Source organism: Necator americanus, chromosome II, assembly GCF_031761385.1.
Source record: "Necator americanus strain Aroian chromosome II, whole genome shotgun sequence".
NCBI classification, from domain to species: domain Eukaryota; kingdom Metazoa; phylum Nematoda; class Chromadorea; order Rhabditida; family Ancylostomatidae; genus Necator; species Necator americanus.
In genome coordinates this window covers 34,238,009-34,252,771 of record NC_087372.1, presented here as the reverse complement: position 1 = coordinate 34,252,771, position 14,763 = coordinate 34,238,009, and the positions used below count along the sequence as shown (strand labels likewise).

Below are 14,763 nucleotides of genomic sequence, written 5' to 3'. Positions count from 1 at the left end.
CATTACTCGAACCTTAAGTTCTTTTCCTGTTTTTCTCCAATAGTCGACACAGAATTATGTGCTATCAAGAGATGACGTAAAGGCCACCATAGTAGTGAAAACGATAAAGTTCTACGTTCACCCACATCAGCTGTTAGCAGGAATTTAAGCAGCCGTTTACATGAGTGTTTCCAATTTCTTAGGAAAGCCTGTTACAGACCTGATGAGGCAAACGTGCAATGAAATAAATATGCGGAGAGGACATGGGGAGTTGTTCGTCATCTAACACTTTCTGGTAGGGATCAGTCTTGTAAAGAGGTTAAAGATCTCAGATAGTATGCAGATTGGCCGATATTTGCCGATTTCTCTCTTCTTATACAACAGCATTTGGATTTCCCTTTTTATACAACAGCATGGTCTTGCTGGTTTTCACTCTTTAAGAACCTTGCATTCCGACAGGTTACGAGTGAAGAGTCTCGCCAGAGTGTAAGAACTGGCAAAAGACCCTTCAGTTGTTCGGATTGTCATCGAAGATGTAGATTAAGCTTAATCAATCATGCCTGAAGTTTTGAACATTCTAGAATAACAGTCATGAGTAATACAGATCTTTAAATGTCTTTGTTCTCAATATGCACGCTATATGTTTTGTCTGTGCTCGCTTCATTAGAAAATTTTCGACATTTTCCTTTGGAATCGCTCCATATATAAGCATGACGATATAGCAATGGGGGGTTCGCCCTAATAAAGAACTTTGGGATCGACGCTTCTCGACACGGATCTTATCCTGAATCCGATCTTATCCGAAGATCCTAGTTAATGGTAATTCTGGAACTTCGATTTCTGAACGTTGCGGCTTCCTCTTCTTTCCTTGCTTGGGAAGACCGTTTCTCAGAGGAAGCGATAGTATGATTCCGTCCAGGACTCTGGAACAAAAAGTATAATCGTCATCTTCGTCGCTTTACATTTCGGTAGCCTAGATGACTCCTGCAACCCCGTCTTTCTTGGATCTGCCGTACCAGGTTCTCCTCGAGAGACCATATAATAGTCGTTATTATGAAGGATGGTGATATTTCCAGGTCACTAGTTTTATCATTTACTATGTACCGGCTTCGTCGGCCTCAGGTATCTGTGTTTCTCAACCTTATGCATTAAATAACCTCCGGCTAACGGTGGATCTCAAACTTCTCTTAGTTCTCACTCCCCTTCAATCATCAATAGAAAAGTGAAAAAAAAGTAGTGGCATTTTCTGTAGAACTAGATTTAAATTTTTATTAAGTTAATTATTATTAATTATTAACTAAATTTAAAACTACATTAATTTTTCCAAAGGCGCCCTCTTCGTTTTTTTACGCATTAAATAAAAAGCAATGAAAGGGAATGGTGATAGTCTTCTGCCTAAGTTGCGTCAGATCTACATTTGGAGAGTACTGAGAGAACTTGATTTTACACTTCTAATACTTCGATATCGCACCAATTTGAAAACATTATTCGAAGTATGGGCTTCTCCCTCATTTCCTCTACAACTACAACAGAGTGAAGTGCTACCAACGGATGATCTGGATGCCATCATCGTGTTGTTAATGAAAAGATTCAGCCGCCGATCACGTAAACTGCTAACTACTACTACTTAAAGGCAGCATGCCACGAATCTGAGGTGGTACGGATTTCAGGTAGAGTATTCGTATACGGGATAGTAGATTATGGAGAGGGGGTGATTTTGTCCATTTCTTCCTAATTGCCGTAAAAAACGGCCCAGAAGGTGCGTGCGTACATAAGGCTGGCGCGCTCCAATCGAACTCCTTGTAGAAAATAGCGCGCCGGAACGGCCGAAGCCATATCTTCTGGGCCGTTTTTTACGGCAATTCGGAAGAAATGGACGGAATCACTCCCTCTCCATAATCTACTAAACCGTATACGAATAAAGGGTAAAGAATAAAGTTTCTGGCGTTGATCAATCCGTTTGGGATGCGCCCCCACGTTCACTTCAATTCAGAATCGCTTGAGGTTTACGAACGTGTAACTGGCCTATACAGTGACTTGCGGTGGCTAGCCCATATGTCAAGTCAGTGCTTTTATCCTCCCAGACAAGTCTGGTACCAATTTATCGACCCCGGAGGGATGAAAGGCTTGGTGAGCACTAGGGCGGATTCGAACCTCCGATCGATTATGCAGGAAGCGGAACCTCTAACCGCTATACTACACCCGCCCCTGTATATTTTTCAGGTGGAGTATTCGTATACACACGCGTAATACTCCACCTGAAATCCGCACCACTCAGATTCGTGGGGTGATGCCTTAAGCGGCCTTTTGGACACGTGTCTCCAATTTCTAGAGGAAAGATGTTACCAGGCTGATAAGTAAAACCTGCAGAAGAATAGACATGTGAGGGAGTAAATAAGCGTAAAATGCAACACACGCGATTTTCAAACCTGTCGAACACTTCACAACGTCTCATATACTTCTTGTCCACTTCTCATGAAGTTATTACATTGAACCAACCTCACGCTATTGGACTTGTCTTACTCCTTCCTAGAATTTCGAACACAAGCAAGCACACAAACGCAGCTCACAGAGTAAGCCGTTATATAGCATGAAATATGCATTTCCTTGACGTTTTCGTGCGAAGTCAGTTGCGTGATACGCACAAGTAAAGAAAAACATAAACTCACAAATATATACTCTGAACTTGCTGCTATTACGCGTGCGATTCAAATCCTTGTCAAAAATCGCAACTTCGAAGTTTCTCTTTTTCAGAAAGTTACATACCTGATATTGAAGAGCTAACGACCAACCATAAATGGTGATGGTTTTAGTAAGAAAAATTTCCTCGTTATACTCGAAGGAGAAGGTTGCCATTGATGGATCCTTGATTGTCTTCATGGCCATCGAATTATTCAAAACCTTGAATCATTGTCGCTTGAAAAGAAAAATTTGAATGAAAACACGTGTTCATATTTTGTTTATCGGTTTTGTCATATGGGAAACGAATTCAAGTGTTCAACGCACTAGCACTACCGTACTCCTTGAACGCTTAGTGTTTTTTTTCCGTTGGTTGACAACTAGTTCTGTTAATACAAATACTCGTTTTTAAAGAGATTTTGGGTGGAAAAGTGAAGGAATCAGAGCGTAGTCACTCTGAAAAATCTCTCTACTTTCTGAATCGTTGACTTTTGATTTAGCAGTAGAAATATTTATTTATCAGATTTTTCCTCAGAATTGATCTGTTTAACTCGGTTTTATTGATGTCACTTTTCTATTGTTGGTGATTGTTTTGCCAAAATGCAATGGGCTTACGCTCCTCGTTGGTTCGATGTCACCGATCGCGTGGTGAAAGGCAAATCCTCCCATCCAGGATGACAATGAAAACATATGCTCAACTGAGCGTAAAACCTTCGTGATGTTTTCGTTTTTACGTTAATAATTGAAGCCGAGTTCTTTTTTAGAAATAGAGATAAATAGGTTCTAACACAATAACTGATATGAATAATAACGAATAAACAACTAGTAATAAATAAATAATAAATAATAACAATAAATTTTATCTCACCTGTATCATTCTCAGCTCTTGAAGGTTGCAGTTTCGAAAAAGTTACGTTTTAATAATCCTTTGAATAATGAATAAAATAATAATAATAATGAATAATGAATAATCCTACTTCGTACCAAGGAGGATGAGATATTTAAACATCAATTTTTTCAAAACAGGCTATATATGCTATTTTTATTGTCACATGACTATTATTATTCATCTAAATTTGTTCTGTTAGGATTAATTTTTTGCTGAAAGTTACTTTTTTCTGTACTTTTACGAACCCCTTATCAGACAGCGGAGGTAGCGGTTGCTGAACAACAACTGTATAAAGGATTCCAACAGCACCCCACTTATCAGTTGCTACTCGATCTCTACATTTAGCTACTTTAACTGTAATGGAAATCTCAAAATGTATTTAATTTCACTCGAACCATAGGACCATAACCTCCTTGCAGCGAATTTTTGGTGCATATGAATATAGGATGTGTTGTTATCCTTCAGACTGGCAACTATGACTATACTTTTGATCTGTACTTTGTTTTTTGCTATATTTTTGGGGATGTTTAAAAAACTAGTGCAAATTCCCGAAAGTTTTCGCATAAATATCACATTTATGGTTACGTAATGTTTCTACGTCAAGGTTACCATCACACGGCTAACACTGATGATAATCAGATTGTTGAATAGTAATCGTAATTCTCGTTTTGTCGTCGGCAGTTATTTGTTTTATTTTTTTTTCAATTTTTCGTACACGATGATCGCTTGAAGAGATAGAACATCATTTTAAAAAAATTATTATTTGTCATGCAAAGATTCATTGGTTTTCGTGTTTTGAATGGTTACGCGCCAATTACAGTACTAGAAGACCATCCCGTGCATAGACCATGGATCGAATCGCAACTGAAAGGAGTCATTCGATTCCAAGGGCTACAGTAATCCGACTTTTATGGCCAAGTAGATTTTTCCGTGTGCGTTTGAACAGAAACAGCCGATTACTCAATACTTTATTTTGGATCATAGAATGTCCATTATGCTTACTACTTTTCTCTACCATTGTTAGTAATAATTTACCTTCTAGCATCGTTTGTTAAAGTCTTAGTTAAGTGATCTTCAATTCATAGTTCTTGGAAGTCAGTATTTTAATTTTTTATTATTTTTTATTTATTTATTTTATTTTATTTATTTTTGCTTATTTCATTTATTATTTTTTTTCTATTTTTTTCCAGAGGGGTTCACCTTCTGATGGGGATTCATCATTGGCTGTGGATTAACTTCTGCGGAATACACTTTTACTAATTAATGAATCTATCCTTGTTTGTGTGCATGTTATGCTACCCGCTACAATGATATATTAGTGAATTTTCCCCATAGGACGCATAAATAAAGAGTTAAAGCATGATCTAGTTTATCATGGAATCAATCCATCTTTCGTTTCTTCTTCTTTCGTAGAATTACAAAGAATTTTCTTGTTCTATTTATTATCACTTAAACCATTTTAACATACTTGTGCATGTGTAAATACTTCTCACCTATTCTTTGGCAATTTTTCTAATCATTTTGGTGTTCTTTCCATTCCTTTCCATTTCTTAATCTCGATTACCTTGTTTTTTCTAGAAGCTAAGAACCGAACGTCTATATAGGCAATTTGGTATAATTTTCATGTTATTCCAGCGAAGGTGTTCCCTCAACCTCACATACTCGCTCGTTTGTGGTGCTAAGGCAATTATCGAACTATTGTGCTATGAACAACTTTGTCCTCCGAAGCTTTTTGTTTTCTATCAGGAATAAACTGAAATTGTTGTTTTTTATCTCTATTTCTATACCAGATTCTTCAGTCCTTCTATGCGAAGAGAGTAGGGTAAATAAACACTTCTCTGGCTAAGCACGACCTTATGATCTCACTACGACGGCCAATTTATTTAGAACAAATCTCACCCTATTCACCTATGTGTGCATACGTATTTAAATGGTCTCTGTTTTCCTCTAATGCGTCAATAAAACATGTGACCTCTATGCAGACAACATATGCAAATTTGCATTCAAAGTTTGTTTTGTTTTCATTTATACTATGCGATTTACACGATATCTAATCCGCTCTGTGTGCCGTTTGTTTTGGTCCATGTGAAGTATAAAAAGATTCTGCGTTGTTCCCAGATCAAATGATATCGCCTGCAGTCGTTTACTTCCTTCTTTTTTTTTCTTCTCTCTTTCCTCCTCTGACCCTCAGGTTCACTTAAATACCACCAAATAATATGGCTGCTAGCTGGACATCACAGACGATTTTGTTAAGTCAAGTGAAACGCAGAAGGCAAATGTCCTATTCTCCCTAACCTCGGTAGTTTGAAGCTAGGTTCATCACCAAGAACGCTTCGCATGTCTGCGCACCTTCAATTTTACGGGTACAAAGTTGCCTCGTGCGGTAACCCGTACTCCTGAAACCTAAAAATTCCAGATTTGTCATGTGATTACCATTTCATTGTGATACTTTGCGGATTACTAATGTGATTCTTGGCATCCTTAGAGCACATAAAAATTAGTTAAAATTCTTTTTTGACTATAGAAACCAAAGGCAAAGCAATTAAGGACCGCTTGTTCAGCCCACAGAAAACAGCGGCTACTTCCTTCCGCAAAGAAGGAACGTGATCGATCCCTCACAGCATGTTCTAAACCCTTCCTAAACTTGGCTTCACGTGCATCTGAATGTCATCAAATCAGGTGACTAGCGGCAAGTAAGCACAGACGATTTTGTGTAGTCAAGTAGTGAAATGCAGAAGACGTCCTTTTGGGCGAGTACAATATTCAGTAGGTATGGTAATTCTTCGCCAGAAAACGAAAAAAAAAACAGACTCGGGTTTTTTTTCGTTTTTTTCTTCATATCTCGATTGATATTGATTTCTATTACAAAGCATATACAGCAATAAATTTGTGTGTAGGAGCTCTATCGATTGAATGTAATTGAAGCTCTTAAAACCTACCACTAAAATACTTTTTGGAAAATTACCTGCGACAATTAAAAAAAATTACAATAGCAAGGGTGAGTCCGAGATAATTTTGCCCCAATGATATATGACTTTTGACGTGAATATATTTTTGGAAAAGTAAAATGAAAGTTGCATATTCGTAATCTACATACTAATGCAAACAATGGCGGGTGTAGTGTAGCGGTTAGAGGTTCCGCTTCCAGCACGATCGATCGGAGGTTCGAATCCGCCCTAGCGCTCACCAAGCCTTTCATCCCTACGGGGTCGATAAATTGGTACCAGACTAGTCTGGGAGAATAAAAACACTGACTTGACACATCGGCTAGCCACCGCAAGTCATTGTATAGGCCAGATACACGTTCGTAAACCTCAAACGATTCTGAATTGAAGTGAATGTGGGGGCGCATCCCAAGCGGATTGATTAACGACAGAAACTTTATCCTTTACTTTAACTTTAATGCAAATAATTTGATATCTCTGGCGTTGATGGCGAAGAATTACTGTGCCTACTGTACTACCTTGGAGGCATCAAGCCACGAATCTGAGGTGGTGCAGATTTCAGGTGGAGTATTCTTATAAGGGATAGCAGATTACGAAGAGGGGGTGATTCCGTCCATTTCTTCCGAATTGCCGTAAAAAACGGCCCGGAAGATATGGCTTCAGTCGTTCTGGCCCACTATTTTCTACAAGGAGTTCGATTGGAGTGCGCCAGCCTTATGCACGCGCCGCATCTTCTGGGCCGTTCTTTACGGCAATTAAGAAGAAATGGACGAAATCACCCCCTCTCCATAATCTACTATCCCGTATACGAATACTCCACCTGAAATCCGTACCACCTCAGATTCGTGGCATGCTGCCTTTAAGTAGTAGTAACTAACAGTTTACGTGATCGGAGGCTGAATCTTTTCATTAACAATACGATGATGGCAGATCATCCCTTGGTAGCACTTCACTCTGTGGTAGTTGTAGGGAAATGAGGGAGAAGCCCATACTTCGAATAATGTTTTCAAATTGTAGCGATATCGAAGGATTATAAGTGTAGAATCAAGTTCTCTCAGTACTCTCCAAATGTAGAACTGACGCAACTTAGGCAGAAGACTATCATCATTCCATTTCAAGAAATGGACGGAATCACCCCCTCTCCATAATCAACTATCCCTTATAAGAATACTCCACCTGAAATCCGTACCACCCCAGGTTCGTGGAGTGATGCCTTTAACGTCATTATTTGATTTCAGCTGTATCACCTTCCTTCGCATCCTCAACTTCACGCGTGTAAAGAGTTGCCTCGTTTGTTCCCTGTTCTTGAGGGCTAAGATTTCTAGATTTGTGATGGGCAGATGATTAGCGCTTTTGGTGTAATAGTTACAGACCATTTTCTGAACTTTTCCTGAGAATGGAAGTGATCAATTATATCTCACTTAAATCGAAAAGTTTCCGCAAAGCCGTATTTACTCCTACCTTGAAATTACAGTTTCAGATGTTGTTCTTCATCTCGCTTGTGGTCATTTCTACAACTACAAAGAGTGATTTCACTGCTGCCGACATTCCGCAATCTAACTCTATCCTTGGTCAAAACGAAAAATTGGTGACAGTAGATGTAGTCGGTGAATCAATGTGTCCGGATACCACACGGTAAAATTCAAATGAATTTTAAATGCTGCTGAAACATTCCTTCCGGTTGTCATACTTACACTTCCAGGTTCGTCACAACCCAATTATTGCCAGCCTTCAAAAAATTCCGCTCTCGTCTTCAAATTAACTACCATCCTTATGGCCCCACCATGCGTACACTTTGCTACCAGAGCGAAAGCGGAACAGTGGTGTGAGTAGTAGTTTACTTAAACAAACGGTGAAATAACAGGACAGCAATTTTTGAGGGACAATAAGAGATTTGATTCAAGAAGCAGAATTCCCTTCTTAAGTCTACTTGCGCTTTTTTTCGGAGTTATCTGTAATTATTGATTAATGAAGACATTCTTAGCGAATGCTTTCGCTTTAGAGCATCTCCAGCAATACACGAATTTCACTTCTCGCGCAAGGATATGAATGCTCCTTAGCCATTGTTTCTGTAAATGGGTATAGATGTAAAAATAAGAGGTTTGGCTGCGACTGCAAGATCGACCGTCTGTTTGAAACCGCACTGGTGCTAGCCAAGCCTTTCGTCCTTCGTTGGACGAATCGGTGCCACATTTGTCTAGTAGAATAAAAATACTGAATTGATACATCCGCTCACCTCTGCAAGTCTTTATTAGGCTAAAAATGCACTTACAAACCTAAAAAGATTCTGAGCTGATGTCAAACGAGCAGACGCATTCCTGTAAGGATTGATAAATGTCGTGCACTTTCTACTTTATCTGTACTTTTCCCAAAGACGCCGAATACGGAGCAGAGCGACTGACTATGAATTAATGTGAAACATTGTGCTTTATTCCTAATTATGTTTTTGTCCGTTTCTTTGTTGTTTTTTTTCCTAATCGCTGCATTAAATACGGCAACCGATCAGTAACGTGGATGGGGCAATCGATCCGATCAGTAACGTGGATGGGGCGTTAGTAGTCTACCACCAACTGGGCTGTCTCGTACACGAAGTTACTAGTCGGGTCGAAACGACATGAAGCACGGGTAGTTGCGTAGGCAGCTGTGCCTGAAGCGATGAGGTGGAGACGGTTGGAATCGAGTTGGAATCATGGCGTACTGCAGATATGGGTGGCGGTAACGAGGATCCTTACACGATCCCAACCGCTACGCTCCACCTCGCCGCTTCGAGCGCAGCCACTTTCGCACCTGCCCGTGCTTCATGTCATTTTGACTAAACTATAAAGTGTTTCACTTCCTAAGGCTATAACTTCAACCAATTTCTACAACATTTTGCATTAATTTCCCTCATCAATGCTCAGCAAATGTTTGTTTTGAAGGTTGGAATCATGAAAAGAATTATAATCAGTGTGTTAAATACTGCGAGTATGTCACATTCCATGCTTACACCTCATTTGAATTAAACCAAAATCCGCCAAACTAATTTGCATCGATCTACAAGTGAAATCGGCATGTGCATCGACTGACTACAACGACGAGGGAAAATTTGAAAGCTATTTCTTCGTGGATTATTTCATCACAATGACATCTTTGTCCAGGTATTGATAGGAATATATTTTGGAATACCAAGGTTCCTGAATTTTATCGCGACTTTCAGTCAAAACTAACTTTCCCCGGAACTCCGTCCAGCACCCAAGTAATGTAAAATTTGATGTAGTCCAGTCAGCAAATATCAAACTGTAAATACTGTCTGATATTTATATAATGATGGATAAATGACAATAAAACTGACAAATGAACACTATATATTAAAGAGCATTCATGCACAATAATAAGCGTCGCCCAGTGGAAGCAGCTCTCGACCCACGCAAGGAGAAAGCCTTACCTCTAATTGATGATCTGGGCTTCGCCCCCATCGGGGGCATACTCGAGAGGCTCAGGCTAGCGATGCGGTCCTTGGTGTCGTCGTTCCGAGCGTCCTTGACTGGTCCTCGGTCGGCAGGTATCCGGTGGCTAGGGTACTATACGTGTGCTCCAGGCATGTGCTCTTATGAGCCCGCCGCGAGACTACTCCGCCTCTCGTGCTAGATAGCTCCGCCCTTAAAGGGAATATTACAGCATCGATCAACTTGCGATAGAGCGCATTATCCACATCACTTACACAATATGCAAAGTATTGTTCTAGGTGTAAATGCCAACACGGACCAGAAGAATGTCGAAAGAACGCGTTACAAGCGTGTGTAATAGATGCCTTGCTCAACGCAGTAAATTATCTGGATATCGGTAAGTTCTAGAGGAATTGTTTTATTCTTTTCTTCGATTTCTCTCTTAACGTTCCAGTAGCGTGTATCCAAGGTCCATTTGGATTCAGTGACGCATATACTAAATGCATTGCGAATTCTACAGTTTCTGGAAAACTGGATCAAAATAAGTGGGTGAAATCAGGTATCGACTCTTCCTCTCATTATCGAAGAGGCACTGAGAATCTTCTAGGATGTTCCAATGCGCAAATAGTGATGAAGGTAGGCTGTTGATGGCTAAACATGGTACAGAATCGGTCAAATTTGGTGCAAATATATACTGGGTGAGTTCATTCGTTCGGATCATTCGGTTCGGCGTCAGTAAATTGTGAATAAGATTTCAGGTCCCATGGATCGCTATAAATGGGGTACGGGTCCCAGCAGCTGAAAAACGATTCGAGGATGTCTTATGCAACCAATATTTTGATCCTCGACTTTCAGAGTGCCAAAGCCTAAAACCCTAGCTCGTTTTACTTCACTTACATACGAGTAGATATATGCCTATGTTGAATATACAGACGTATTAATGCAATTCAGTAAATAAATTACGCAACTGGATGGGGGAAAAGCACATTCTAGGAGAGGAAGTGTTACATGAATTGATGGCATTGGCAATGCCGATAAGCAAGCAGGAATATTCTCAGATTCTATTCTAGATCATTCACATTAGAATTAGATAAATAACATTCGAATCTGACTGCCAAAAATCGATATTTTAGTACTCCGAAAGAAAAATCTCGCTTGCACCTCACGAAAAATCTCAAATTACTAGACGGCTGCAATTATGCATAAAGGCAGTTACGCAGATGGTGGAATGATCGGATTTCAATAAAGTTCAGTGCCTTAAGTCCATGCTTACTGTTTTTCGCTACCATCAGACAATGAACCGTTTTTGTGTTGAAATACAACTTTTTAAACAGTGTTTATGCAAATATCCAGATAAATTTATTGTGGAAAGTTTGCGTATTAGAGAATAAAATTCTGCAGATTATTATACATTCTCCTGTACTGTTCTTCGAACTATTAATTGCCAAATGAAGTTTGCTTCGATGTGTAAAACGATGTTGACGGCCAACCTAAACAAGCCACTTATACCTACATAGCCAGTGATTGATACCACCATAAATATTTTATTTATTTCGTACAATCATTTATCCTATAATAATGAATACGGATGAAACACAAAATAACACACATGCAGTTATCACAGTTATGGAACGAGGACTTTTAACGCGACTTTCTGGAGCTTCACAAAGAAGGTATTAGTAATGACTATTTCTGAGGTTATTATACTCTGTGACTATAGAAGAGAAACATGCTGTAGCAGTTTTCACGTTTGGAAAGCATGAGTTACAGAAAAGCTAATGTTTCCTGTGTAAGGACGACAGAAATCAATTAAAGGTTTCAACAACAATATGAAAAAAAAGAAGAAAAATGAATATTGCTTGGATGGATCTAACAGAGAATCACGATTTTCCGGACTAGAATATGAGAATAACGAATAAAATGAGAATAACGAATACTTCCAATTCTAGAGGTGTAAAACGAATACAGGTGTAAAATCAAGTTTGGATATTCTCCACGAAAAATACTGACCCCTTTGGGAAGGAAACTAGTGAATCTTTCATCATTGCCCTAACATCTTAGAAAAAATAAGGAAGAAAAATTGCGAGAAAGAGAAAAGTTCACCTCTGTAGCAAAAATTTACAGAAAATACTACTAATTCCAATTTTGATTGATCAGCGATGCCGAGCGAAGCGAGAACCACAAGAAGCTGAAGTACCAGCATTACCCGAACGTTCAGGCTAGTAATTATTGATACGTGCATACAGGTTATTCAATAATCGTTATTTCGAAGAAAAAAAAGGAAGTGTAGCGGCAACCCCAATTCATCAAATATACCACCAAATCGTGCTCCTGTTCTCCCCAAAGCTACATATCTAAACGATTACCGCTCTTATGTCAAGTCACTCAAATATTTCGTAAAGAAAGCAGTGGAGGAAGGCGGTGGGTGTTTAGAGGAACAATTCGTTTATATTGTATGATTGAAGTCATAAACAAAACGCATTGTTAAATGATGATATCTATATGATGACGTCTGTGCTCCACGAGTTCTTTGCTCTCTGTTCTGCTATTTAGTAAATGGTTGAAATCGATACAATTCAGTTCCCAGCATGCTGTTCTCGGTCATCATTACTGGTAATTATAGAATACCTGACTGAATGTGCGGGGTTGAATTACTTAACTACTGTTCTTTATTGTTTTATTGTTTACTGGTATTGTCATTGTTGGCCTACCATTTCCCTTAGGCCTATAATTCTAAAAAAGTTCAAACAGTAGAGCACATGTTCGATTGTCCTTGAATCTTAGAATGTTGCATATGCAGCTTTTTTATTGATTTGCTTGAGTTGCACCCAACATTTATCATTGATTTTTATCAATAGCTTACGTTCCAGCCCTCTTCAAAACGATCAGCGATTTATTCTCTCAAAGAAAGCATTCAAACCATATTCAAACTCAATGAATAACACATCAACTAGTGTTTACTTCATTTATTCAATCTGGTAACGTAACAGATCACCAACTATAACTCGCAAGCGTTTTTTATAGGGTCCTCACGACTCGCCACGTAGATCAAGACCTTCACGGAGATTGATGTTAAGCTAATTCGTTTGTGATCATCCTTCCTTTTCATTTTGGACCTTTGGCGGTCCTCAAAAATGCCTCTAGCGTTCTGCGCACTATGATCTTGAAGGATAGTATCGTAACTTCTACCTCTATTTTAGAGTTTTGATGCATTATACGGTGTTCTCAGTAGGATAAAGGGTTCAGATCTTGCGACTCCATCTAGACTCTCCTTGGCCAGACTTCACAGCAGGCGTTCCGTTCCCGCATCTGCATGACACACCGCTCCCGATGCATGCAATCACCCTCTCATCCATATCAGAAGTCCACGAAGCTGAGAGTTGTGCAGAGTCGGTCATGCGTACCAGAGGTGAGGTTGATGATATTTCCACAGTCTTTACGTCATTCCGTAGACCGGCTTGGCGTGCTCTCCTCATATCTTCAGGTAAGTAAGGCAGACAAATCGGAACGGAACCGAAAACGATTACATATAGGAAACGAGATACACACTGTGCGTTCGAGAAAGAAGCATTTAAATGGACTCGCCAAATATAAGCTCTCAATTCTACTTAAGAGCAGGAGTAGAATACGTCATGAAAATCCCGAAGTAGAGGCAGAAGTTCATATCACACTGTCAGGTCCCTATAAAAACCTTTCTGATTTATGGTTGTGGTACGTGGTGATCAATTACGTAGCCAGATTCAACAAATGAAGTAGGCAATAACTATACATACATGTAGATATAATAGTTATATGTGAATAAAGATGAATACCAACCTTACTACAGCTTAAGGGCATGGATGGAGTGTTCCTATACGAGATAGTAGATTATGGAGAGGTAGGTGATTTCGTCCATTTCTCCCTTATTGCCGCAAAAAAACGGCCTGGAAGATGCGGAGCGTGCACAAGGCTGGCGCGCTCCAATCGAACTCGTTGGAGAAAATAGCGCGCCGGATCGCTCGAAGTATTAGGAAGAAATCGACGGAATCACCCTTCTCTCCATAAATTACGATCCCGTAAACGAATACTCCTCCTGAAATCCGCACCACTTCAGATTCGTGGGGTGATACCTTTAAGCAAATCAATAAAAAGGCTACGATTTCAAACAGTATTTACAGTTGGACATTTGCACCATACCAATTGAAACGTTAGAGTAGGAGGATGCTGGAGTGAGTTTGGAAAAAGTTAGCTTTGGGTGGAGTTCGTGATAGCTTCTGCGAGTCTTTTTATTCTTTCTAGTGTCCTTTCCGTTCTCTGGACTCCTAAATCTCGATTATATGTTTTTTTTTCTAGAAAGAAACCTTGCATCTACATGGGCAATTTGGTATAATTTCAACGCTACTTCACCGAAAATGTTTCCCTAAGCCTCACATACCCGTTTCTTTGTCGTTCTGAAACAATTATCAAACCACTGCATTGATCTAGGAACATATTTGACTTTCCAAGCTTTCTGCGACATCGCCTCTCTGGAATAAGTTGTATTTTTGATCTTTTTTCCTCGCTCTCTATTATCATACTAAACTATTCACTCACTTGTGTACGAGGCAAGAGTTGTTGAATTAGTGCCTCTTGCGGAATGGAAGTTTTGGAAGTTTCAATACGGAAGCCAATACAGAACTAGTGCCACGTTTCTCTCCTATTTGTGTGCATATACATGTATACTATACCTGTTTTACTCTAATGCGTCATAAAACATGTGACCTCTAAACAGACAACATTTGTAAATTTGTATTCAGGGTCTGTTTTGTTTTGGTGCATATTATGCGATTCACACGATATCTAATCCGCTCTATGTGCCGTTTGTTTT

The 14,763-nt window shown here is 39.4% G+C and overlaps 1 protein-coding gene across 2 annotated transcripts; it reads left to right on the top strand.

Moving 5' to 3' along the window:
• Positions 1–795: 795 nt before the first annotated feature.
• RB195_020380 (uncharacterized protein) lies at positions 796–10,795 on the top strand (the record flags this gene model as incomplete). 2 transcript variants are annotated; one of them, XM_064188652.1, is made up of 7 exons in its annotated part: positions 796–798; positions 7,973–8,127; positions 8,195–8,317; positions 10,217–10,314; positions 10,372–10,462; positions 10,525–10,615; positions 10,676–10,795. In XM_064188652.1, 7 exons carry the CDS (start codon positions 796–798, stop codon positions 10,793–10,795), a joined length of 681 nt encoding a protein of 226 aa, XP_064044532.1. The 2 variants fall into 2 exon arrangements, with proteins under 2 accessions (XP_064044532.1, XP_064044533.1); XM_064188651.1 differs by lacking the exon at positions 796–798.
• Positions 10,796–14,763: the final 3,968 nt, after the last annotated feature.